Source organism: Durio zibethinus, chromosome 3, assembly GCF_047325235.1.
Source record: "Durio zibethinus cultivar Kanyao isolate XHJ-2024 chromosome 3, ASM4732523v1, whole genome shotgun sequence".
In the NCBI taxonomy this organism is placed as follows: domain Eukaryota; kingdom Viridiplantae; phylum Streptophyta; class Magnoliopsida; order Malvales; family Malvaceae; genus Durio; species Durio zibethinus.
This window is the reverse complement of record NC_143164.1, coordinates 33,010,693-33,038,632: the sequence shown is the minus strand read 5'-3', so window position 1 is coordinate 33,038,632 and position 27,940 is coordinate 33,010,693. Positions and strand designations below refer to the sequence as shown.

The 27,940-nt window shown below is 30.1% G+C and overlaps 1 protein-coding gene and 1 pseudogene across 10 annotated transcripts; one reads left to right on the top strand and one right to left on the bottom strand.

Annotated features, from left to right (window-relative positions):
• Nucleotides 1-1,234: 1,234 nt before the first annotated feature.
• LOC111283366 (cullin-1) lies at nt 1,235-8,894 on the bottom strand. 10 transcript variants are annotated; one of them, XM_022871853.2, is made up of 25 exons: nt 8,583-8,854; nt 7,960-8,127; nt 7,743-7,842; nt 7,022-7,207; nt 6,836-6,883; nt 6,544-6,747; nt 6,361-6,438; nt 5,882-5,971; nt 5,696-5,776; nt 5,540-5,599; nt 5,109-5,138; nt 4,941-5,027; nt 4,703-4,792; nt 4,516-4,596; nt 4,360-4,419; nt 3,939-3,968; nt 3,771-3,857; nt 3,537-3,686; nt 3,403-3,458; nt 3,145-3,265; nt 2,894-3,055; nt 2,666-2,809; nt 2,309-2,527; nt 2,035-2,202; nt 1,235-1,541 (listed from the first exon to the last, which is right to left on the bottom strand). In XM_022871853.2, the coding sequence occupies exons 2-25, from the start codon at nt 8,088-8,090 to the stop codon at nt 1,440-1,442; spliced, it is 2,565 nt and encodes an 854-aa protein (XP_022727588.1). In that variant the 5' UTR covers nt 8,091-8,127; nt 8,583-8,854; the 3' UTR covers nt 1,235-1,439. The 10 variants fall into 10 exon arrangements, with proteins under 10 accessions (XP_022727588.1, XP_089614641.1, XP_022727589.1 ...); XM_089758515.1 differs by having other exon boundaries at nt 2,666-2,827; nt 8,583-8,824; XM_022871854.2 differs by lacking the exon at nt 4,516-4,596 and having other exon boundaries at nt 8,583-8,894.
• LOC111283537 (homeobox protein LUMINIDEPENDENS-like) lies at nt 8,693-27,761 on the top strand (annotated as a pseudogene).
• Nucleotides 27,762-27,940: the final 179 nt, after the last annotated feature.

Sequence of the window (27,940 nt, the reverse complement as noted above, 5' to 3'; positions counted from 1 at the left end):
TTGGGGCAGATGACCTTTGAAAACAAAACGTTGAAGGGAAAAAGAGATAGCTTTGGAGGCTCTAGAAAGTGCAACAGGGTCAGTTTCAAGGAGCCAAACATGGAGACCATGCATGGCACCAAGCTGAGCTATGCCAGAACCCATTTGCCTACTGCGCACCACTGCTAAACTTTTTGTCTCAGTCATTTTTTCTTCCCTGCAAACAAACCTCAGAATGTCACTTCCAAGACTAAAAAAAAAAGTAGATGGTAGTGTCCTTTAGGTGCATCTAAGGAGCGTAAGAGGAGTAAGCAGTTGTGAGAGACAAATTAAAAACAAGATAATTTAGCTTGAGAAATTGAAAACATTTTAAAATTACTCAGGAGCATGACATAAAGTGGAAGACCATTTAAAATGAAAAAACTTATTTTTAAATGGAAAGTTCATCTGATTGGTTTGTTGAATGTTACGAGAGATGAGATAATACATGAGATAAGAAAATTTTATTTGAATTTAAACTGATTTTTATTTAAAATTTAAAATTTTTAGATAATTTAATAATTTTTAAAATATATTTTTAATTAATAATTTAAAATTAATAAATATCTTATGTATACTTAAAGAAAGAAATTTAAGAAACTTTTTTACGCGTCAAAAAAAAAAAATCATACAAATATCCATGTCAATAAATTTTATCTAAAAATTATGTATATTGTAATATATATATATATATATATATGATTATCAAAAGAATTATTTTAATTTATGTTACAATAAAATATCACATGTCTAATTCTTATTAAATATTCATAAAAATATTTTCAAAATTATGATAAAAACATTATTATAATAATTTTAATCAATTATGAGAAAAAATATTTTTATAATTATGATATAAAAATATTATAATAATTTTTATCAATAATAGAAAATTATTTTTACAATTCAATAATAAGAAAAGAAATATTTCTGTAATTATAAAATGAAGATATTATAATAAATAACTATTGCCTATGAGTATTTTTATAATTATGATATAAAACTATAACAATTAATTTAAAAATCAAATATTTCCGTAAATATGAAATAAGGATATTATAGAAAATAATTATAACATAAAAATATTTTCATAATTATGATATAAAAACATAATAATAATTGATCATGTGTCAATTTTTTATCAAATAATAAGACAATAATTTGATAATTTCATTGAGAATTTTTTTCAAAATATGTATAGATGTGAGACACTAAATAAACGTAATTTAAAAGTTAACTACTCATGTAATATTCATACTGATGAAATTTAAAGTGAAACACTAATTAAATTTCAATAGACAATTAAAACTTCGTTGAACTTTACACAAGGTACCCAGAAAAAAATATGTGGATTTCAGTGGGGGAGCATTGTAAATCCATCTGACTGTACCACTTCCCACGTTCCATTGGGAAGGACCTACTTAGGCCAAGTACCTAAACAAGTTTGGATTATCTTTGTCTCTCTCCAGATAGTCTCGTGTGATGAGATCCTCCATCCGCTTCTTGATGGCTTTAATATCAGGCTGCAAATCCCAACCACATCCTATGTAATTAGTACCAACTACTAAGAAGTTATGTAATTAAACAACCTATCACCTATTACTTACTTTCCAGTTTCCGTGCATGTGTTTGATCACAGAAACACAACACGTTAATCACCTATAAAAAAGTCGATGTTTTTATCCAATTTGATAACCCCACTCCTTCCATTTCATCACTTTTCATTTAAAATAAAAATCTATCACCTCTCATCTTTTATTTACATGCATCATTCTCAAAAGTAAACTTCCTTTGGATAAGAGAACCAGTCGTTTTTCCACCTTTCTACCCAAATCTCATAGATCTTTTTGTCCTCTAGCTTTTCATTCTTTAAAAGATTATTTTCATACAGTGTATGTTTGGCTTGCATGTGCCTGTGTGTGGTTTTCTGTCAGTTAAGGCAACCTGATATCCCCATCTATACATCTAATGTTTCTCTCACAAACTGTCAGATAAAGGGTTAGCGTATATTAATACCTTGAACATGCGACTCAACTGCTCAACACACTCTGAAACTAATTGTTGGTGGCCCAAAACTTTCCTACTCTTCATTATGCGCACAATTGCAGCGTCAATAGCATAACGCCGATCTTTATCAACATCTTCAACAACTTTCTTCCTTTCATCCACTGGAGGGAGAGGAATCTACATAGGATAGTTTACAAGGTTATTTCCAAAGGTAGAACTTCTCATTCAAATAAATACCAAAAGCAATAATAACATAAAAGAGAGTTGCAAAACTATCCCAGACCTTAATCCTCCTCAACTTGTCAGTAAACTTAGAGTTGAACTCAAAGTAATCACTCTGGGAGATGGTTTTTGTGTTTGGCTCTTTACTTAGAATCTTATACTTGGCACATGCCAGCGAATGTAGTAACCTGACCAAGTCATCATGGGTCAAGTTCAACTGAGCCATGATCTCTGAATAGCTCAGCCGATCAGAAGCATTAAACAGAAGGAGGACAGCAGCCTGTTTACATAGGCAACTGGAAATTAGATTCCACAATCAAAGTTCAACACCGCAACCCAGCAAGACAAAGACATAAATCCAACCCAAACCACAATTTTTCAATTTAAAAAGCGCACACAGTTTACAGAGTCGGTTTACCTGATAAGTTGAAACAATCAACTCAATAGTTTTCTCCTCAAACTTGCCATTAATGTGGCAAGTTCCCAGAGAGTATATCCATGTAAGCTTTCTATGTTTTGTTTCTGTTTCATAAAATCCTTTGAAAACTTCCACACACTTGACCTGAAACAAATAAAATTTCTGAAGACATGCTGGAGTAAGAGCTCTAATTCTGTCATCATACAATAACATGTTAGAAGTCATTACCATCTCAGCAGGGAGATTGAGATCAAATGATTTATAACTTGGCCAGAATCCTGTGGTAAGAACAGTAACTGTTAAATCGATCCCAGGATGTGCAGCTGGGTTATTTCTAAGATAGTCCTCAAAGCTGGCCTGGTTTTCCCTTGCCAATGTCAGATCTGTCACCTGTCATGAAGGTAGAAGACAAGTTTCATCACAATTTAAACCGTAATTAATGCAGAAAAATAAACTAAGCAAAACTCAGGCCAACTCACCATGCCCTCCATCTTCGAGGTGAACTGTCCACCGCATTGCTCCTTTAGCTTAGTCAGAATACTCCTTTCATGATCATCATTAGCACTGCGGTCAAAAAGCAGTCGCCGAGCGAGTTTCTTCCTGTCAATGATTGCACACCATAAAGTTAGGATCAAAATGTACCATGCAAACTCATGCCTTTAAAGGGTTTTTTTTTTTTTTTTCTTTTTTTAAAAACAAGCAGATGTGAAACTAATTGACAAAAAAAAAAACCTCACCTGTAGAATTCGGCAAAGAGGTCTTTGTCACTAATATAGGCAAACAGCTTAACTACCTGCAGAAACCAAACAGATAGTTCAGAATCAATTTCAGATCACCATAAATTCAGTATAAAAATGGTGGATAAAGCTACCTTCTCAAGTGTTTCTTCAATGGCTTCATCACTTAATTTCTCACTTCCACCCTTCTTCAGGATATTATCACAGAAAGTTGCCAAAAGCTCAGCACTTGAGCTGCCAGAAACAGTTTTGTTGCAAAATACCTCAAAAGCCTCTTTCAATGCCTATTGAACATTTCAACGAAGCATGTTTTAGATAACATGACTGAACCAGATCCATATTACAAATTTAGGTGTTCCAACACAAACCTTGTGGAACAGAGTATGGTTTTGAAAGCAGCGAGTCACATACTCCATGTACTTATCGTGCAGCTCGATAATTTTCCTGATAAGGACCTAACAATGACAGAAGTAACAATTTTCAACATTTTTACAGATTTCAAAAGCATCCATAGCTGTAAAAGTTGGGATATTTACCTGTTCCTGCACACCGGGAGCATTTGAGGCCTGTGGAAATGAGTGAATATCAGCACTTAGAACCAGACAGGTGATTATTCAAAACAAAAATGAATATGATCATCTATTTTTCCATCAATTGTGGGAAAATTTTAGTCTGTAGTAGTTGGAATTAACTCTCTTTTTCCTAAAGAGAAATAAAATGCATGTCAAAGGCAAATCAAACTTAACAGTTACAAGAACTGCACAACCACAATAACAAATGAAGATAAAAATCAACATGCCACACTGATATGTTTAAATACTACTCTTGTACCCATTTTATTAGTCTAAAAGAAAAGGATTTCATCCCCTCACAAGCACACAATTACAATCCAGAAAAAATCTTTATGATTTATCTTCTAGTACAGAAGGAAATCAATAAATGTATCCAGCAATTAACCTGGTTACTTGCAGCATCTTCCGCCTGTTCAACCAAGGCTGTACCCTCAGCTGTAATATGCTGCAAAAAGTAATTACTCACAAAGAGTCAGTAAAATCATAAAGTAACATGAGAAAGATGGGCATTTAGCTTGCAGAATAAACAGGATATTCAGACCTGCTTGAATATATTAGCAACAGGATCCAAGCCTTGAGGTATTTTACAATAAAGCCAGTACTTACTAGAGAGATCCTCCAGCTACAGAGTGTAAACAAAGCCAAATAACTATCTGATTTATATGTTTTCCAAAGCAAACAGCCAGAAGAGTAAGCATTGCTAGCAAAGAAACAAGGTTGGATGATACCTTGTCATCTCTAAGCAAGGCCCTACATCCTGAATGCTCCTTTTCAAGTAGCCGATTTGCGTACATGACCAACAACTCATGTGGCACTTTCTAGATAAAGAACAAACAGCTATAAGTAGAGTGCTCTAGGAATTATAAAGCAGTCTTAATAGGAAGTCTCTGTTTATTCTTATTACAAATTTTAGATAACACGACTGAACCAGATCCATATTACAAATTTAGGTGTTCCAACACAAACCTTGTGGAACAGAGTATGGTTTTGAAAGCAGCGAGTCACATACACGATGTACTTATTGTGCAGCTTGATAATTTTGCTGATAAGGTCCTAACAATGACAGAAGTAACAATTTTCAACATTTTTACAGATTTCAAAAGAATCCATAGCTGTAAAAGTTGGGATATTTACCTGTTCCTGCACACCAGGAGCATTTGAGGCCTGTGGAAATGAGTGAATATCAGCACTTAGAACCAGACAGGTGATTATTCAAAACAAAAATGAATATGATCATCTATTTTTCCATCAATTGTGGGAAAATTTTAGTCTGTATTAGTTGGAATTAACTCTCTTTTTCCTAAAGAGAAATAAAATGGGAATATTGGCATGTCAAAGGCAAATCAAACTTAACAGTTACAAGAACTGCACAACCACAATAACAAATGAACATAAAAATCAACATGCCACACTGATATGTTTAAATACTACTCTTGTACCCATTTTATTAGTCTAAAAGAAAAGGATTTCATCCCCTCACAAGCACACAATTACAATCCAGAAAAAATCTTCATGATTTATCTTCTAGTACAGAAGGAAATCAATAAATGTATCCAGCAATTAACCTGGTTACTTGCAGCATCTTCCGCCTGTTCAACCAAGGCTGTACCCTCAGCTGTAATATGCTGCAAAAAGTAATTACTCACAAAGAGTCAGTAAAATCATAAAGTAACATGAGAAAGATGGGCATTTAGCTTGCAGAATAAACAGGTTATTCAGACCTGCTTGAATATATTAGCAACAGGATCCAAGCCTCGAGGTATTTTACAATAAAGCCTGTACATCCTAGAGAGATCCTCCAGCTACAGAGTGTAAACAAAGCCAAATAACTATCTGATTATATATTTTCCAAAGCAAACAGCCAGAAGAGTAAGCATTGCTAGCAAAGAAACAAGGTTGGATGATACCTTGTCATCTCTAAGCAAGGCCCTACATCCTGAATGCTCCTTTTCAAGTAGCCGATTTGCGTACATGACCAACAACTCATGTTGCACTTTCTAGATAAAGAACAAACAGCTATAAGTAGAGTGCTCTAGGAATTATAAAGCCGTCTTAATAGGATGTCTCTGTTTATTCTTATCACATGCCTATATTATTCCATGTCATTGGATAAGTCAAAAACATGCAATCTCCATTTCTAGGTAGCTAGAAGAAAATAGATAAAAGCAACCAGATCTTTCCACTTGAAAAGAATTCACACAACTTCTATTGTAATATCTTAGTGACAATGTTTCACACATCAAACACTATTCATTTAAGTCACCTCTTATAGAAGAAAATTAAACAGATTTTCTCTCCGAAGAAAAAAAAGTGCACCCTCAAGCCAAGCTAAAGCTCACAGAAAAAGCTCTTCATTAAACTATAACTTTCCAACCATTCAACTGACCTCTAACAATTTTGTCTCACTGCTTGAATGCAGGTAATGAGACACTCTGTCCCTTTCCTTCTTCAAGCATTCTTCAGACTGCAATTATCATTAAAATAAAAACAATTAGAACCATCTGGGTTAACCAAGGTGAAAAACTTATAACCTATAAAAATATAAATGCAGGAACAGCAAAGTACTTGCCTTCAACATGTAATCTGGACAAGAATCATCCTCAATCCAGCTTGATGCCTTCCGTGAGTAGTAGGCACCAGTATCCTCAAGCATATCTGCTTCAAAATCATCTTCATAACGAACCATTTGGCCCATGCCAATTTCAACAAAAATATCTAACACATTCTTCAATAATGCTCGGTCTATCTGCTCTCCCTCACGTTCTTTATCAATCTGATATGAAGTAACTGTTACTCTTTAGTTTTTATTCAAAATGCAACCTAAAAATACAATTAACCATGACATAATGATGGAAACTTACAAGGACAATTACAGCATCTCTGACTTTGTCATGCACTTCTCGATATACCTGAGATTAGTAAAATAGATAGTATACAATTAGTTAAGAGCATATTTGAAATAATGGGCAGCACAATTCTCAAAATCCAACTCATTATGCCATAATTAGTATTGGATAAATGTGTCATTAGAAGAACTAATAACAAACCAGATCACGGAAGCAGGTCAGGCCAACTTCATTAAGTGCAGGAAGTGATCTGCGGGCAATGAAATAGCGATCTAGGTAATGGAAGAAGCGTGATAGCCACCTGACCATCACTTTATGGTTTGCCCATCTTTTAACAAGCTCCCTCAGCATGAACTCATCATGCTTCTCTCTTAAAGATGGTAATACCTATTTTAAAAAGGAGGAAATATGAGCAAAAAGCATATTTACCACACAAAGTAGATGGATGGATAAAAAACTTTCAAGGGTTCCTGCTGAGAAGAAAGCTAGTAAAAGAAGAATTTGCAAAAGTATCAACCAATAAAACCATGGAGCTTAAAAAATCAACAAAGCAAATGAGTTATTACAATCTTTAAAAAACAATATAATATAGAAAACATCAAACAAATGCAACCAAAGCTCTTGGAATATAGAAGCTAAAACAAAGTAAATGAAATATAGCATTGCTTTCAGTCCATGGAATATGCATTCTAAAAGATGTTGGTCAAATCCCTTTGTCATGCAAAGAAGGAAAAAAAAAAAAGGGGAGGATTTCAGCAATAATTCCCCAAGAGAGGACTAATTACATTAACATCCTTGAAATCATAGCAGTAAAACAATGCCTCCATAATAAACTGAGTTTTATATAAATCACTATCTATCTACACAGACTAGTCAGCACTCAGCAACCAAGTGATGGCAGACAAGACTCTAAATTCCTTACTGTAGATGTAATATATTCCTCAAACGCCTCTCGGTACTTGTCATAAAGCTGCTGAGAATAATCATGAGGTGGCTTTTGAGTACACATGTTGTAGATAGTCCTGTAGTGGTTCCAATTAATGAAAGATGATGAGGATAAAAAATACCAGATGATTATAAATAATAAGTCCGTGGCTCGAAAAGAATCAACAAAACTGAAAATAAGTAATTAGTGATACGTGTAAAGCATCATATATTCTTCTGAGCTAAATGGAGGTTCTGGCAATCCTTCCAAAATCCTCTTCAGCTTTGTGATCCCCTTCTGCATATAATCCCATCCCTGATCCAATTCAATAGTCTTGCGCTCCATTGTGTAAATAGGAGCTAAGGTTTCTTAAAATTAAAATCTGTAAAAGCATATAACAAAAAAATTCATAACGTCGAATACCAAACAATCAAACCACAAAAATTAACAAAACCTTAGCATGAAATGGGCAAACAAAAATTCAGACACAAATAAAATCTATATGGATAAATTAAAAAATAATATAACATGAACATCCAAACATTGACGAAAACGCTAACAACAAAATCAGAGGGAGCAAAAAAAAAAAATTGCGAAAAGCAAAATTTCTAAACAATGTCACATCAGACGCCGTGGCTCACAAGGTTAAATGAAAAAGGAAAAGCCTATAGTTGATTACGATTTCAAAAGAAAGAACCGATTACAGATTACAAATAAACAAGCAAAGATCATGGGAGTTGTGAAATATAACTAAGAATCAAGATTATCTTTTTAAAAAACAAAAGGACAAAAGATAGAGAAGCAAAACCCTAGCTCAAAAAATAGGAAAGTACGTACCAGAAATACGATCGAAATTGAGAGCACTTCTGAAAAATAAACCCTAAGCCTAGCGCTAAAGGAAGTATAATCGGAGAAGGGAATGGGGGAAGTAATTATAAACGAGACCGATGGTTGAAAAGGCGGTGAAATACGGGAAAAAGAAAGGATTTTTTGGTTTGCCAGATGTGCAGTGCCTTTAAAAAAGAGGGAAAATAAATTTTGGGGATATTAGGAATTTGGTGTTTTTTTCTTTTTCTTTCTTTTTTTTGGCCAAATTTGCGTTCGAACTCTTAATTTATGTCTTTTTAAATCTTCTTAATTATTAAGGTTAATAACAGATATTAAATTCTGATTCAAATTTTATTTTGATTCCTCATATTTTAAATATTTTAATTAAAATTTTAATTTATTAAAGTTATCTTATTTTAATTTTTTCATAAATGAAACTATTTAATTGATAATAAATTTCAACTGATAACACAAAATAACATCAGTTGACATCATGTAATAAAAAATGATCAAAAATTTTATTTTTTTAAACTTTAAGTACCAATGACAAAATTATTTAAAAATTTTATATATTTTATATATTTTTTATACATATTTTATAAAAATATTAAATTTAAAATTTTATTTTCATATTTTTGTTCTAATATAATTTATTAGGTAAATTTTAGTTTTAAATTGAAAATAGATATTCAAAACTTAAAATTTAATTCAAAAATTTAGATTCTTTTTTTTAAATTCAATACATTTTAAAAACAAAAAATTATATTTTATTAAAAATATTATTTTATTCAAAGATCATAATAAAAAATATTATTTTTTATCTAAAAAAACTTTTTTTCTAAAATATTAAATTATAATTTTAAATTTAATATTTTATAAAAAATATATAAAATTTTAAAATAATTTCATCTTTAATTTTTAAATTTTGAGAGAATTCTATTTAGATCATTTCTCTGCCGAAGTAAAATGTAAATTAGTGTTATTATATGACACCATATAATGTTTATTATCAATTTAAATGGTTTTATAGACGAAAGGATCAAAATAAGACAACTTTAATCAATTGAGAATCCGATTAAAATTTTTTAAAATTTAAAAATAAAAATAAAATTTAAGTTAAAATTTAGATATTACAAATATTATTAACCCTAATTTTTAGGTTAAAAAGTTGAAAACTCCTTTTACTCAAGTTACTATTGTCTTTTATTTTTATTTTTATTTTTTAATAAGGTTTTTTTTAGCACGTTAAAATATTTATTTATTGATAGGGTTAAATATAAAAAAATACTTATGTATTATATATTTTCAATAAATTTATATCTAATGAACTAAAATTCATAATTAAGAATTTGAACTTTTATTTTATTTTGCACTTTGATGTTTTACTTAACATCGTTAATCAAATTACTGATATGGCATCAATACTTGATAAAATCGTAACACATATAAAAAACGTTTAATTATCGTTATATCATCATTACATTATTAGTATTAGTAAAAAATTTTATAAAATATAAAAAAATTAAAAATTCAAGAAAAAATTGAACAATAAAAAAAATGAAAACAATTTTATGAAAAATTAAAAAATTCAAAAAATGTGAAAATTTTAGAAAACATCCTAAAAATATACAAAAATTAGAGAAATTAAAAAATTTCCTAAAATTTTCAAAAAAATAAATTTTTTATAAAAAAATTCCAATAAAGTTTAAAAAAGGGAAAATATGAAAAATTAAAAAAATTAAAAAATCGATAAATTGAAAATACAAAATAGAAAAAAATATTTTAAATCCCAAAAATTCAAAATAAATGAAAATTTTTTGAAAAATTCCAAAAAACAATGAAAAATTGAATATTGGAAACTTTAAAAATTAAAAAAATTATTTTAAAATCCAAAAAAATAAAAAAAAAACTGAAAATGTTTTATAAAAATTCTATAAAAAAAAAAAGAAAAATTTTAAAAAGTTGAATATTTTTAAAAAATTCAAAATTGAAAAACTTCAAAAAATATTACCATATAAAAATAAGAAATATAGCCCAACGATTTTTTTTTGTTTTTTAGATTTTTTTTTAATTTTTACTTTTTAGGTTTTGACATTTTTATTTTTTTCAATTTTGTTGGTTTTTTTTAAAATTCTATTTCTTATAAATTTTTTCATATATTTTTAAATTCTTTGGATTTTTTTTTCTTTTTTTCAGATTTTTAGTAGATTTTTTAGAATACATTTTTTATTTTTTTTTCAAATTTTTTAATATTTCAGATTTTTTTTTTCATTTTTTGCAATTTTTTCTAAAATTTCTCACTTTTTTGAAAATTTTGGGATTTTTTAAAATTTTAAAAAATGTTTAGGGATTTTTTTTTTTTAAATTTTACAAAAACACTTTTTATTTTTTGAAATTTTTAAAGTATTTTTTCGTTTTATTTACTTTTTAAATTTTTTATATTTTTTAAAATTTTGGAATTTTTTTGTAGTTTTAACTATTTAAAAATTTTTTAATTACTTTTAGTTTTTCAAATTTGTTTTTGATTTTTTTAGATTTAAATGTTTTTGAATTTTTTTTGAAAAATTTTGGATTTGTTTAATTTTTTAGTATTATTTTTTGTTTTTTTGAAAATTTTAAGATTTTTTAATTTTCAGTTTTTTTAATTATTTTAATTTTTCAAAAAATCAAATTTTTTTTTTAAATTTTTAAAATTTAAAATTTTTTTTTATTTTTTGAAGATTTCTTCTAATATAACGTCATGATAACTAAGGGTATAAATAATAAAATAATTTACAAACTACTTAGACTTGACTGAAATAAAATTTAAATTCAGTTTGATCATTGTCTAACGGAGTTTGAATAGTTCGACTTATTGAGTGAGCTAAGTACAAGCATCCTAATACCTTATTCAAGTAGTTTGGGCCTAATCAAATTTTTATAGTTTAATATATTTTAATTATTTTAATTAAAAATTATTATTTTACCCTTATGTAAATTAATTTGAGCTAAAGCTTGATGTCGAGCATAAGAATTAATTTTTGTTATATAATAAACGAACTTAATCAAACAAGTTCAAGTAGCTCAATTTTTATCCCAAGTCGAATTTAAATTTAAAAATTAAAATTCAATCGAGTTTGAGTTGAGTTTTAAATAGTGAATTTCGAATAGAATATGAGCTCAAATTTCTTATTAGATCAATTAAACTCGGCTTAATATACCTCTAATGATAACTGTACATTTTTTACAAGTGTTATAATTTTATTGAGTATTTATACTATGTTAGTAATTTGACTAACGATGTTAGTCTAAAGTATCAAAGTGTACGACGAAACAAATGTTTTACTACATAATTGTGATTTTTGTTTCTTTAAATACTAAATTGATAGAAAGTGTATTACATAAGGGCTATTTTTTTTATTTAACCCTTATTGATATTATTTTATTTTTATAGTTGTTGGTGTTGAGCTTAACTTGAAAGGTTAAAGATTTGAAAATCAAGGGAGAATGGAGATCCCTAAAAAATAAAGGTTAAAGATTTGAAAATTAAGGGAGAATGAAGATCCATAAAAAATAAAGATCAGAGTTATCCCTGGCATTTGTGTTCTAACGCTAAACTCAATGTTCAAAATAGAGAAATAGTGGAACCTATAAAGAGGATGGATAATTGATTATCCATACCTAGGAGGAGAAAAAGTATTATACTTAGAGAGAAAAAGGTGTTCAAATCTTAGTGATCCAAGCTATTGGAATTGAATTTAGTGCTGATGAGGTCAAGTCAACTTGACATGGCAAAAAAAACCCAACAAAAGAGTAACAAATCATCATATTCACACGTTGTCAAGTAGAACGATATTGATCGAGTTGATATGAACTCTAAGGAATAAGGTCAACTTGCCATGTCAGCTCAGATCAAAAGATAAAAATAATCCTAAGTTGTTGGTGAGTCATTATTTTGTGATAAAAGGCCATTATATCATTTTTACCATAAAATGCCCTAACAATAGTAATAAAAAAAGGTTAATCCCATGTATAGTTAATAAATTATAGTGAAATATTTAATATAATACTTGAATTTTAAAATTTTCTAATGCGATACTTGAATTATGATTATGTAACTAATATAATATTTGCCTTTAATGTGACTAGTTTAAATTATGACACATGATAGACAAATAACTTTTTAAATATTATATTAATTAGTATATTTATAATTCAGGTATTATATTATAAAATTTTAAAATTTAAGCATTACATTAAATATTTTATTATAGTTCAAAAATTATTTGTAACATTAACCCTATAAAAAATAATAAAGCTACAATGATATTGGAAACACACGATTGACCTACTATTCTTAGATAAAGGTCATTGGAAGAACTTCCTTATTCTAACGTGTATAGAAAGATAGAATTAAAGAATATAATTAGTCACAAAAACATTTCCTTAATTGGGCATATAATATCTCAGGATAAGATACGATGAACCAAATTTAAGTTAAATTTTTATTTATTTTATAATAAGGGCTATCATCCGATAATAGAAAAAAAATTACAAATATTAGAATTTGAATCACAAACCTACTAAATATTATTTTTTAAAAATAATTATATAAAACATTGAATTAAGCATTATTTAATTAATTTTGCATTTGCTATTACTTGAATGAATTAAAAAAAAAATTACTAACTATTTGACAACAGCCTGGTGTAAGTATGATAATATCTAATTAATGCATCATGTGGAGTGGCTGATTATATAAAATTTCTTTTGTACTCTTTTTTTTTACAGCTTTGTAAATTTTGAGTCAATAATAGCTGTTAAAAAATATTATAGTACTTTTTTAATTTTATTTAATCAGGATGATAAAAGGAGGAAAAGAAAAAAATAAAAAAAAAGGTTTGGTATAGAATATACGCGTGCCTAAGGGAATTAGAAATGAGTGGTTGATGCCTAGAAGTGGTTAAGTTTGGGCTTTACTATACTACATCATCTGTGCCCCTCTTCGTTGCTCCCTCACTTCGAAGTTCTTTCTCTAATTGCCAAACCCTAACCTTAATTATTCGTTTTTAATCCAATAAACAACAAGTTTTGCCCCTTTTTCAAATTATTATTGGTCTCTGATGTACTGAACTAGAATGCGAAGTAGGCATCGATTTGATGCTTGGAGCTTAGAGTTATCAATCTGGAGCGTCGGCACGTTTTGAAGAAGAATTTAACGGAGACAGAAGTTGGAGCACCGTGTAGTCGCTTCAAAAGTTCATAGACTTTCAAAGGGGCTTTTCCACAGCTAGATTGATTAGCTTCAAAATGTCATCGTCACACAATGCAAACTCACCAGCGTCAATCCTCTCACCCAAAAAACGGTTTGTCATCCATAAATTCAATTTTCCTTTTCTCTTTGGTCAAGGTTGACAAAAAAAACTAAGAATTAAAAATTTTCGTTATTTACTGTTTTTCAGACAGCTAGTTTTTTGTCAATAAAAATCGGTGAGTATCTACTAAAGTTGCTTTTTGGGGTCACTTAACATACCTTTAGGAGCTGCATTACTGTTTCTTAGTGAAAGTGTGGCTATAATTATGTAATTTATTTTGAGATTGTTAGCTCTTACTAGTTTTTTTTTTTTTTTTTTTGCTTCTTGATGTGCCAACTATTTCCTAATGTAGAGTGAGACATATTTTATGAATTAGTATAGTGGTTTATTGCATTACTATCTAACTTAGTTATCAAATTTTTTTCCAAGAAAATGACCTAGAGATTTCCTAAACCCTAAAGCTGTAAAGTATATGCAAGCTATTTTTTCCATTAAAGATGCAATCAGTAAGAAAGAATCCCATGAGATTAGCGCTCTCTTTGGTGTTGCAATCACACAGGTATTTATTTAAACGTTTATATAATTTTTTACATTAAGTTATGTCTATTCCCTTGGGTCAATTATGAACAAGATATTAAGAGATAAATCGATCATCTCTTAGAATTATTGTAAACCCAATGATCTACTTTAACTTCTTATTGTATATCAACATGATATTGTTTCCAATCATACCTTCTCCATAAGAATGCATTTAGATTCATTCATGTTAATTTGCAGGCGCGTGATTTTTTGTTAGCCAATGCACTAGGGTGAGAAAGTAAGTTTATCTTTTGAGGGATAAAGCCCTAAGATCTAATGCATGTAAAAAAATGAAAGAAATGGTGGTTTCAACTGGTTTTGATGCCATGATACTTGTTGAGCCAGTTCCTTTAAACTCAGTGTGCCTTGTTAATACTGAATAAGCACCATTATGCTCAACACAGGATGGGACTCTTACTAGCATAGACGAATTGGATAAACATTTTGTTGAAAACATATTCAGTAAGATGTGGAAAGATGAAACATTTTTTTGGGTGAGTGAAACTGATGGAGTGGATCTTGCAGATACAAAATCATTCAATGCCATATTGGTAATATGGAGGAAACTTAATACGCTCACTAATAAGCATACTACTTCTTGTTTATTTGATTCAGTAATGTCTTTTTATCTTGTAGGTTTTTAAATAAAAGTGGTGTGATGATTTTAGCAACATGTTTGAGTCAAGCAACTGTTGAAGAACAAATTACTATTTTCTTTATCATCCTTAAGGTATAAGTAGATTCTGTGATGATTTATAGTCCTATACTTATAACTTTACCCAGATTACAGTTATTGTTTGGAATGTAGGTTCTTTGTCATTTACCTATACAAAAAGCTCTCCCTAAATAGATGTTAGCCATACTGCAAAGTGTTAACAAGCTGTGTTTGTACAGGTTTTCAGGTATGCATTTGTTGGTTGGCATTTAATTCTTCTTCGTTTTCTTATCTCCATATTTCATTATTGTGCTCAATATGGTTGGATAATTATCTCAGATTTAATCAATCTGTCAGATGTGATAATGATTTATGGCCCATTGGAAGTATTCTCATTTATGTATGATCGTGTTGATTTTGTCGGAGTAAAATGCTGTGAAGCACTTTAAATGATTCCTGGAGTTTCTTATGCTTCTAGATTTATTTTAAGGGTAGCTTTTGGTTTCTGACTATCAGAGAAAAAAGGGAAATCAATGATGGGAAATTGAAGTGGATATAGTCTTTTTTATTAGTCATTAATATATATGTAATGGGTATGGAAGTGCTCCAATATGTGATAAAAATCCTCTCATAAATAATTGTCATTTATGATGAAAATAATTTTTGTGCTTAGCTGTATTTATTTGTATGCTTTGTGGTACTTTGAATCTCATTTATCTGATTTGAAGATTAGACATATCAAACAAGGCAAGGCTTTTACTATAACGGTGGAGCAAAATGTTTACAAGAAGCCATCCTGCAAAGAAACCTAATCCTCTACTAAAGCACAGAATGAGATGTTACCGAAGCAAAGGCAAGTTTACATCTTTTCTTTATTTATTGTTTGATTTCTTTCAATTGATTTCTTATTATTGCTTTCTGGCTATGCAATATCAGTAAAATTATGGTGATGAATCATGGCAGTCAAATGTTGACAATTTGTAAGTATACTACACACAGAAATCAAATAAAAATATGTTAAAATGTCTATTTGTTTGTTTAGTGTTTTTTAATTAATGTTAATGATCTTTCAAGAAGGGACTCTAGCTACCTTTAATGTCAGGTGTGGATATTTATATTATTTAATCTGATATTTATATGGCTTGGTTGTCATTCTTAATATCTTGTAATGGTGAAGATAACAAGGGTAGATAAATTGTTCCAGAAATTGGAGCCTCCACAAGTTCTGAAATTGCTGCCAGCATCCATAGATGACTTCACAAAGAAGAACACCCTTAGTGTATCTAGTTCCCGTATCCTTGTCACTGTTTGTTTGTGTTTTTTTATCCTCTCTGTTTCCTCTTTCTTCCCTCTTCATTATTTATTTTTATTTGTCATTTATTTATTTTTTGTATTTTCTTTTACCTTACAAACCATCCAAAGAACAAAACAAGGAAAGTCATTTGTTTAGGAACAAGGTCTTTTATCAGTTTTAACTCTTAAAGTATACTTCGTAGTGCTTTTTGGTTCATTTTTTCTTACCTCTATCAAGTATTTTATCATATTAAGTCATGGACATCTAACATGTGTAAACTAGGAAATGTTAACTGCTATTCATATAAGTTTTAAGAGGTAGGCTTGGCATCTTTTTTTTTTTCCCCAATTAGAGTTTGGGGTTCATGTTTTCTGGGAGATTGATTGTATCTCATCCTTACTTAGAGTTTGGATTATTTTATCTTTATCATTATTATTATTATTATTCTTTAGGAGGAGAGGGAAGTGAGGATGTGTAAAGGAATTATAATTTTACTGATATCTTTGCTGCTAGTTATAATCCATTTTCTTGAACTTTTTGGCTATATATTTTTCTATTTTACCACTCTCTTAATCACATTAAAATATACAGATGATGTATGTGATATTCTGTAGTTCTTTTCAAGAGTAGCACAATGCCTTAGCTAATCCAGATAGCAAGGAACATAGGAAGGTTTAGTTAGTGGAGTAGCCAGGGCAAAAAATGGCTGGCAAAAGCTCACAAACAACAAGACCCATTCCGATTGGTAAAAATTGTCCTATGTCTGCGGATGATATTTCAAATGCAAAAACACGTGCTCTATGTATGCAGAGTAAATTTGGGAAAATCGATTCCTTTAATGGAATGAATGAAGCAAAGAGTGAAAGTCTGAACAATACTTCAACTTCTCAGGCCAGCTTTTTTCTACTAGTTTCCAAGGTTCCATTTCAGCTAGCTGAAGAACCAAAGAAACCTGTAATACTTCCCCTTTAATACTTCCCCCCTAAAGTTCTAAAAGGCTGAAAACTTCTCTTAATCCAAAAGAGAATATTGATTCAAAGGAGTCCCTATGGGAGAAATGCCTGAAGGTCAAAATTTCATGGCACAAGTCTCTAGGTAAATTTGCTATTAGTGTTTTTTCATTAGTTCCTTTTGGTTTGTGTTAACACCCTGAATTTTATATGGTTGAGAGTCCCCATTAAGTAATTTCCACAATTATCATGGAGGAAGATTCAATTGCATCTTTGCAACCATGGATGACTACCTCTTTTCATCCCCAATCCTATAACCCACAATTGTTTTTCTTTTCTACTTTTTTTCCCAATAAAAGTAATTTACAACCTGAAAATTTTATTTTTATATGAAACTTGTGAATTGTTTTAGTTGTATATGCACTCACCCCTCTTTTCCTAAAAATATTAAAAGTAAAAAATAAATTGTTACAAATATCTCTCCTGATATGTGATGATATTTATGATAATTGTACCACTAATGTGGAAACATCAGTTGAAATGGTTAGGATTCTCATTGATAGAATATATTATTTTTGGCCTATTGCAAAAGTTAATTCTAACTTGATTACTTTTATTTGATGTGTGCACCAACATATGGAAGTTGCTTGCAATAGCTTAGTAAAGAGCCTTGTGGCCCATAAACCATTAAGGTGCCAGTGAATTGTACATCCAAAAAATTTAGCAGTGAAAATCATTAGTTTAAAATTTTGGTGATAGCTAGTGATGCTAAAAATAGTGATTAGTTCGTATATCATAACCTCTCTCAGGTTTTCATTATCAAATTATGGACGATGGTTCACCCAATAAAAAAAAATAGAAGATAGTATTTTGCTTCAACAGGATCACGCTGGCTGTTTTAAATTAGTGTACCTTGATCCAAGGTAAATGTTACCGAAAGAATGAAAGTGCAATCATTTTATGTTTATTTTTAACAGTGTATTTTGATCGAAGGGAGCGAAAGAAAAAGAAAGTAAAGGAGATCGAGGGGAGCGAAAGGAAAAGAAAGTAAAGGAAACAAAATTTTTTTCTTTGGATAAATTTTTAATTTAAAGAAAAGAAAAAAGTGAAAATTAAATAAATTTTGATTTTTTTTGTAAACTCAATTTTTTTAATATTTTAATTTGAAAAAAAAAACTAGAAAAAAAGTTTAAAAATTTTTTTATATAAAAATAGTATTATACCTTTTTTTATTAATGTTAAAAATTTAATACAAAAATTTAAGCAGATCATAATCATTTTGTAATTTTTTTAAAGTCATTTTATGTTTCAAGTAAGTTTTACATATCTTTTATAATATAAAATTTTTTTTATAATTTTTGGGTGATTTAATTTTGATGAATGATTGATTATGAATAGACATAATTTTTTGAATTTATGAGATATTAGACTAGCTCAAAAAGTTTTTATTATAATAATTATTGTTAATATTTCACTGTATAGATAGATAAACAAAAAAAAAAATGAGACCATTACCATAGCAACAATTGTAAAATCAAACAAAATAATAAACATATCATGATCCATAAATATTTTATAATCACAAACAATGAAAAGATATAATTAAAAAATATTATTATAATAAATCATTTTTTTTTACTATTTATTTAAATAATAATTGTTAAAATTCATTTTTTTTATTTTTTATTAATTTTAATTATCCAAACAAGAGTTACATCATTTTCTTTTCCTTTCCTTTCTTTTCTTTTATTAATATTTATCTCGACATAACATAAAAGAATTGCTTAATTGAGTTTGATTGAAGCCTTATGAAGCTTCAACGTTGAATCACCAATGATTCCAAGGTATAATTATCAGACTGATGACAATAAGGGGTTTTCTTTATGCTTTCACTTAAGATTTGGATGCTAAGAAATTGAAATTGAGATTTCTCTGGATAAAAGTTGCCATACTTGTTATATGAATTATGAGCACATTTGTTTTAAAATATGGTCAAAGTAAATTTTGTCATGATTTTGGAACCAAATTTTGGAGTATTCTGAGGAATTATTAATATTAGCAAAATTGACTTGATGATATCACAGATTTATGGAGACATAAAATAAAAATAGAAGATTTTTCTTATGAATTATGATGAGCTTAAAGCCACTCCAACTTGCATAGACATGCTTTGCTTGTTGTTAGTAAATTCTTATTGAAAAAAAATGAAAGAAACAAAACACAGGTTTCTTCAATCTGTCTCAAATGTTCTGTATTTTAAAGCTAGTTTCAGTAACAGAACCAATTCAATTATTATTGAACTATGACCAATTCTCAGCTTTAAAGGAATTACTAAAAAAGTTGAGGGTTGCCGGCATTTTAGGTTACTGATTTTTGCTGGATGAGTACGCATTTCTTCTTCATCTCCCCATCATTTTTTTAAAATTTTTTCTCCCCATAATTACCATCCCAATCAGGATAATTCAACAACTTTATTCAATGCTAGGCAATCTGTTCGACAAGTAATCAGATTGTACAGCTAAAATTTTCAACTGCTTGATTTTGATTTTACTTCTCTCTCTTCGACTAAGCTTTTTCCTAAATATTCTGCTCATCTCACTAATGTTAATTGACCTGCAGGTTTCAAACTGTTTAAGTTCTTTTTTGCAGAAGTAAAACTTGACGACCTTTGAAGAGTTGGTGCTGGTGAGAGTAGCAATGAGGTTTATGTGTAGAAAAACAAAAACCATAGAGAGAGGTAAACTTTCTATTATATAATCCAGGAAATACCATCTAACCCCAAGGAACCATGAGAGTGACAAATGGACCATGATGACATATTGACCCCAAAACTCCCAACTAAGCAGCCACCTAATACTGATTATACAGAAACACAGGTTACCCATGGTGAACTGTAGCTACTTTGGCTATTTTTTCCTCCTAGATTGTTGGTGATGTTGTTGCTAAACCAGATCTCGAATTGTTAGCTATATTGTTGAAAAACCCTGCTTTGATTTTTACCTTGACTTTTGGCCAAGCTGTTAATCTTATGAGTGAAGAAATAGTGAAACTGCTAGACATGATTAAGGCTGGTGGGGCTAGTAATTCAAATGATGTTGGTAAAAAAGTGAAGAGAAGGTTGAAGTGTGTCTTCCATCCCTAACTCTATCTAGCATTCCTGGAACAGTGCGTGATATAGGCTTCTGCCAAGAATTTTCTTTTCAGTCTCTTAAGGATGTTCCATGCTATTAACACCTGATTATGTCACGTGCTTCGGTCTTAAACTTTATCACTGTATGACTTTAGGTGAGAAATTATTATTTAAATATACTTAAGTCAGTTCGTGACACTTACCAAAGATTAATAGAGTATTGAAGATAATCAAATACTATAACACATTAAAAAAACACTTAATGAAAGAATACAATTTATCATTGTATGACTTTAGGTGAAAAATTATTATTTAAATACACTTAAGTCAGTTTGTGACATTTACCAAAAACTAATAGAGTATTCAAGATAATCAAATACTATAACACATTAAAAAAACACTTAATGAAAAAATACAAGATTCATTCTATTAAAAATAAATATGACTTATGTACAATTGTGCTTTGAATAACTTTGTTAATTCGTAAATTCACTAGCTCTGGTATGTTGTCCTTTGTGGGAAGGAGATAACCCTATTTATATTTGAGCACCATGGCCTCTGTGGTTACTAAGGAACCAAGTGTGTGGCTCTTAAACATATTCCAGAAGGTTCTAGGCCTCGTGGCAGAGTACTCACGCCCAAGGCCTTCTAAAAGCTTCCTTATCTGAAAGCTATAATATTTTTGGTCATTTGCATATCTGGCTGTTTTAAAAAGTTCTATGCTCGCAGCCTTGGCTTAAGTTCAGTCTTATCTAGAGCCTTTACATGTTTAGTGCCCGTACCACCATTTTGGGACATTTTAGGGCTTTCTAGAAGTTTCTCTCAAATGATCCTCAGATTCAACATCAGGTAACTCTCGCAAGGATTTATTCTCTCGGTCTGGTGCTTGAGCAAGGGACTGACCTCTTTGCATTGATGCTGAGGCCTTGATCTTGATAATGCTCACATGGGGTGTGACAATTGCACTCCCTTGATGCACTTTACATACAAAATTAAAAAAACTACATGTAGGAATCCTTATTCACTAAAAAAGAATTAAAATAAACCTTGTTGAGAATAAGGTAAAAAAAAAAAAAGATATGTGCAATAAAAAATGGCAGCCAAATTAATGTTAAAATAGGGGCATGCCCACATGGGACTGGGAGATAGCGAATGGTTAACGTCAACTATTAATAGGATATCTTTATTGGTTATCCAGAAAAGGGAAACGTGGCAAATATGTCAGGCCATGTGGGTTCAGTTCTATGGATATCTATGGTCTGGGAAATTATAGGGCCCTTTCATTGTTTGCATAAAGCTGTTACAGTGGCCTTAGCAGCGATATGTCTAGACCCTCTTCATCATTATTCATTACTACAATTCTAAAATAATAAAATATAATAATGCTGTATTATTTTTGAAAGCGATACTCTAAAAAATGTTGAAATGATGATATTTTAAAATTATTTAATGTAATATTTAAATTATAAATTTGATAATTAATATGATATTTAAAAAATTATATGTTAATTATATGTTATTATTGGGTTGTTTTAATATACATCACTAAATTTTCTTTATATATCTCCAATTTTTTTTTTAAATACTTTCATATCAAATATTAATTTTAACCTTTAATAAATGATAAAAATATATAGTTTATACACCAAAAAATCACTTTGTATTTCTTGAAAATAAATTTTTGAGAAGTATATTGTATTATAAAAAATTCATTTGGAGAAAGTAATATAATTCTTGGACATAGATCTCAAAAAGTTCATTTCCAAAATTTATATTGCTTTCTCGAAAATGATTTTCAAAAGTCATTTTATATTTTCAAAAATTTGTTTTTGAGATATATAAATTTTTTTTAAATATATATTTAATTATAAACTCTTGATAACAAAAAAAATCAAGATTTCTAATATTTGGGCCATTAAAAATATCTTCAATAAATTGACAATTTTGACATTAAGGATTGGTGGCCAAAAGATTAGATATTGTCAAATTTGTCAATCTGCTGATAACATTGCCAGCGATAATATTTTATAGGGTGTTTAAACTCGGACTAATATGCATACACACACGAGTCATTGATGTGCCTATTCTTACTTGATCATATATCCGAATAAAAAAGGTTGAGTTCTCAAGCATGCATGGGATAAAAATGATTAAAGTATTCTTGATTTTTCAGAAACTTAAGAGGAAGAATAAGTTTATCCCATGCATATTGAGAATGTCGATTTTAGTTTCATTTATACATATAATTAAGTAAATAGGCTCATAAGCGTATGATTAAAATTTTTAATTAAAAGTGAAATTAAGCTTCTCGGATGTAAATATTCAAGAAGTCTTATATCTTCTCGAATATCTATTTTTGAGAAGACTTAAGGCCTTTTGAAAATAGATATTTGAGAAAATTTGAGTTTTTTTTGAAAATAAATATTCGAAAAACTTTGAGATTTTTCAAAAACGAATGTCCAAGAATTTTTACTTTTTGGATATCAATTTTCAAAAGCCTTCAAAGCTTTTGTGGATATTTATTTATAAGAAACTCAATTTCAGAAAGTGAATAGAAAAAAAAGAGAGAAAAGGTAGGAATGAAAAATAGAAAGTGAGTGTTATGGTGTATTTAATATAAATAGAAAATTTAATTTTAAATTTAAAGTGTATATAGAAGTGAGGTGTATATAGTATTAAATGGAGTGTAAATAGAATTCTTCGTTATCATTTAAAATTAGTTATATTAGAGTTGAGTATCATATTAACTAATAGGTAAGGATAGAGCCAGAATTTATGATTATTGAGGGGTAAATATTTTAAGTTAATTTAAAATTTTTTTATTAAAATATAAATTAATTTTAAAAATTACAAATAAAATTTTCACATATAACATTCTTTTGTATACAAAAAACAATTTTTTTTTTTTGCAATAGAAACAATATTTGCATAGCTAAAATTTATTATATAAAATTTGACTAATATAACCTAAATACGCTTTAGATAAATCATCTTTTATAATAGACACACATTTATATTAATTTAATAAAATTTTACTTTCAAAATTTTTAAAGAGGGATATGATATATAAAACAATGAAATAAAAGTTAACATAGCTAATTTTAGTATTTACTCTTAACATGTTTGGTTTCATCATTTTTTTTAATAAACAAATATATTTTATTTTTTATTCACTATAATTTGGAGAATAAAAAATGTTTCTTTTCTTACATACATTGAAACGCAGAATGAAGACAAAAATCTTTATTAATTAAAGATAATTAGTTATTTTTATTTTTATTACTTCATATTATATATATTTTAAAATTAGTTAAAACCATTTAAGTACTACAAGTTTCACTATCTTTACAAGACCACCTTATATCAATCTAAATAAATTATTAAAAAAAAAATTTAATCATTTCAACTCTCTAAAAATAATTTATTTCATTTTTTGCAAACTGAAAAATATATATAAGTATATATATATATATATATATATTACAATGAAATTGCTTTACGCTCCAAGTGTAAATGTTCAATTATTAGATAAATAATAAAAATTTTCTTGTATGAGTTTTAATTTAGTGAGGAGAAATATGATTAAAAATTTTTTCAATCGGGGTAAAGCTTTGAATTTCCAAAACTTTTGAGATTTTTTATAATAAACTTAAAAGAAATTTAAGAACTCACTGGGGCAACTGCCACAGATTCGCTCTTGCAGTAATAGGTTTATAGTTTATATACTACAGATTTTTAAAGTTAAAATATTTTATTTAATATTTTACTTTAATTTAGAAGTGATTGATGACATCATACTTTTTAAAAAATAATAGTTGCACTTATGTGAAGAATCTCTGATTTATGACGTCATTATTTTATATGATCATGATATTAGTGAATTACTTATCTTTATTATTTCATCAAATCTTATGGAAGTGTTTTTGTTTAACGTGCAGAGTGGATAGAGACCGGAGGCAGTCAGGAACCCTTTTTCACAGCAAAGTCAAACGGGAAACGGAGTTGCCCAAGCTTCTCTTGGAGTTAGCACCGCCACTCCTGTTGTGGAAAGGCTTCCTGCTACTAGATTGTCGGCGCCACAGCAAGAAGCAAATGGCCCATCATTAGCTCAACAGCCTGCAGCAGCCATGGCACAGTTGTTGCCTCAATTGAATGCCGTAACTTCTGAGAAGCGACATTCTCCTAATGTTGCTTTTTCACACCATGGTCTCGCTTTTAATTCTCCAGCTATAAAACTACCAGCTTCCGACATAGCCATAACCATGAAAAATCTACCTCTGCTAACAATTTGACAAACTTATCAGCTGCAGCTGGTTATTCATTGCGGGTTGGAACCATGAGTAATGTGAAATATGCACCAATCTCCATGACACCAAATGGACCAGAAAAAATGCATTCTTCATTTTCTATGTCTCCCTTGATGCCAACAATGTCATGGCCACAAGTAACATCCACAGCTACGGTCACAACTACCCCATGTATCTGATCCTCCTCTTCAAACGCATCCATATTCATTTAGACCCCCAGTGGGAAACATAGATCCACTGTCTGATCCTGGGAGAGCCAAGCAAGGTTTAGCTTCTAATCCTTGTTCTCAGGGTTATCAAAACAATTATAATCCACCAGTTGGAGGATCTGTGCAGCCTCAGTTGCGATCAGGTCCTCCAAGTGAAGGAATTGAGTATGTTAGGAATGAAGGTTTTGAGTCATGGAGTCCAAAGAATAGTCCAAATAGGTCATCAAAGTATGTGCAAAGAAGGAACTACCTGGATATTTACGGTTCGAGTTATGGGCCTGACAGGTCATGGCAACGGAGTTCTCCTGGTTACCATGACCAGAACAGACAGGGAAATAGAAAATGGCGTGATAGAAGACGATGAGATTTGCCGCCAATTTTGGTTTTGGAGTGGGGAGTGCCGGCCTGTCTAAACACAGTGAGTGTTCTATAGTAGTAATAAAATTCTTTACTGGATGGAGGTGGAAATGGGAGGCAATGGGACAAGTGGAACGTTATGTATAGTGGACGTTACAAATGCGATTGCTGCTTTCTGGTTGTTCAGGACTTGCTTTTGTTATTCAATTTCACAAGCACGTAGAAGAAAGAAAACTTGCCAGGAGTTTCTTTCTCTATCCTTATACCTCACGGCCGCGGACTAACAGTATAACCCTGGTATGGACTGGGCCATTTTTGAGTCATAATACGGTTTATCTAGAGCAAAAAGTTTGCTTCATCGTAATACTACATGGACCTTTTGATTGTAAGTGGACTTTTTGTTACTTACCCAGAGGGACCTTAGCCAAGGAATTTGTTGTAATGGATCTCACAAGTCGCAAGTGGCAACAAACTTTTGGGCCTTGCTGGATGACTAAAGAACGATCATCATGTGGGGCGTAGATAGAATACTTAAAAAATAAAAAAAATCGATTACACCCGATCTAAAAAACTGAAATTTGGTTATGAAATTATGAATGTGAACCTCGAGTAAAGAATTTCATTGTGGGCCATGTCGCCATTTCTACTCCATAAATAGCACGTGCCGTGCATCGAAACATTAGCCAAGGCCAAATTTAGATGGTTTTTTTAAGTCCTTGAAGCGGCAGATTCCTTCTCTCCTCTCATAAGTATTTGAAGCAAATGATTTTCTGGAAGTTACAGTCCTTTGACCCTGACACCGCTCTTTCTGTTTGAGTACCTTCCCAAACTCAAACACCAGGCAGACTGGCGAATTCCTTTTTTTTTTTTTTAACAATTCTGAGCAAGAATGCTGAAACAAGAATGGGATTCAGATTTTGAAATGTAAATCGCAACCACAGGTCCTGCCTTTGAACAATCTCCTCAGACATAAATCCCCACACCAACCCCATCACAGTCCAGTCCTACAATCCCCATTTCTTCTGAGATCTGTCCAAAAAAAAAAAAATCCCCATTTCCGAATTTACCCTCCCCCTGTCTTCACTGACAACCCTATTTACAACATTTCCAGAAGGTGGCATTTGGGTCATTCTCATGATCTCCACCATAATGTAACCAAGGAAGGAGAAAAAGTTATTCCGGTTGGGTTGGCAAGACTTCTTTTCGGTGTTCTTTTTTTGTCCTGTGTACTTTTGAGCAATGCCTTACTGAGTCGGTTATCAACTTGGTTTGCAATGCAAAATCGAAATCCTTTCTTTTGGTTTGAGGATTGCTAACCTATATAGGTGTCTTTATCCTCTGGCTTGTTATGGGTTAAGATGTCTAATTGTCCCTCTTCTAAATGAATTCTCCACGTTCATGAGTATATTTTTTTCCGATTAAAAAATTTGGATTAATGTGATGGCCTTTAAATTAGCAAAAAATTCGAAAATTAATCCATTTATTATCAATAAGTGTATATAAAATCTTTCCTCAACTTAAGATTTTTAGCCAACTCATCAATGTAATAAAAAAAAATAGAAGATAATTTAAGGAAGAAAGGGCAAAGCTAAAAGCTGGCTTTTGAGCCATATGTTTTTTTATTTGTCACTCTTGTAGACGTCGTGCCTATCATTAATGTCAGATCTGCTTCATCGTTCTTTGTGGCTTCACCTGTGGTTCCACCCGAGATGATTCAGTAGTTGATTCCCTTCATACATGCTATGTAAGGAAATAATTGAAGGAGAAAAAGAGAGAAAGGCTCTGGATGGAGCAATCCTTGTATCGCTATTCGCTACCTCCTCCTTCCTTAAGTTTTTTTTTTTTATTTATTTTCTTATTTTGAGATTTTTCCTGTTTTTCGATTTTACTTTCAATTTTTTAATTTTTGCTAGAGTGTTCATTTTTTGCAAAGCTGGGCTTTATGAGGGGAAAAAGGAAGCTGCAAAGAGAAAAGTTTTTTGTCGTATTCGAGAGATACTTGCATGTGTTTTTTGTGAAAATTTCAAATTTTTTTAGGTTTGAGATACATGCATAAAAAAATGATTTTTTTTTTTTTTTGGTTTGTTGTATGGGTTATAAGTTTTTGTAGTGGAAAGAAGAGTACAAGGTTCTTTCCAAATATACTTTTGCTGCTTCGATTAACCATTTCCATGAGAAGAATAACAAATCATTTTTGAAAAAAGGTAATTTGGGTTCAATTTGGGCTCAGTATATGAACATGGCTGGCATTTGCTAATCTTTCATTACTTTTACAAGGCAAAAGAGGGTTGTTGAGCAGGTGCATTTTTTAATGTTGACTAATTCTTTTGATGATTTATTTTATGGGTTTCTTTTTCATGAATTTTGAATTATGTTGGTGGGTTATGGAGGAGTTGAAATTTGAAACATTAATGAACTCATGAGTCCACCATAGTTCTAATACTATATTTCATCACTAAAATTCAAATGGAAATTGTTATTCCTTCCGATTAAGATGCCAAATCCCTTCACTTTACTTCACAGGTATTACAGAATGTGAAATGGCTAGAATAGTTCCCTTCAAGGATGAGGATTTCAAATGCTTTGATGAGT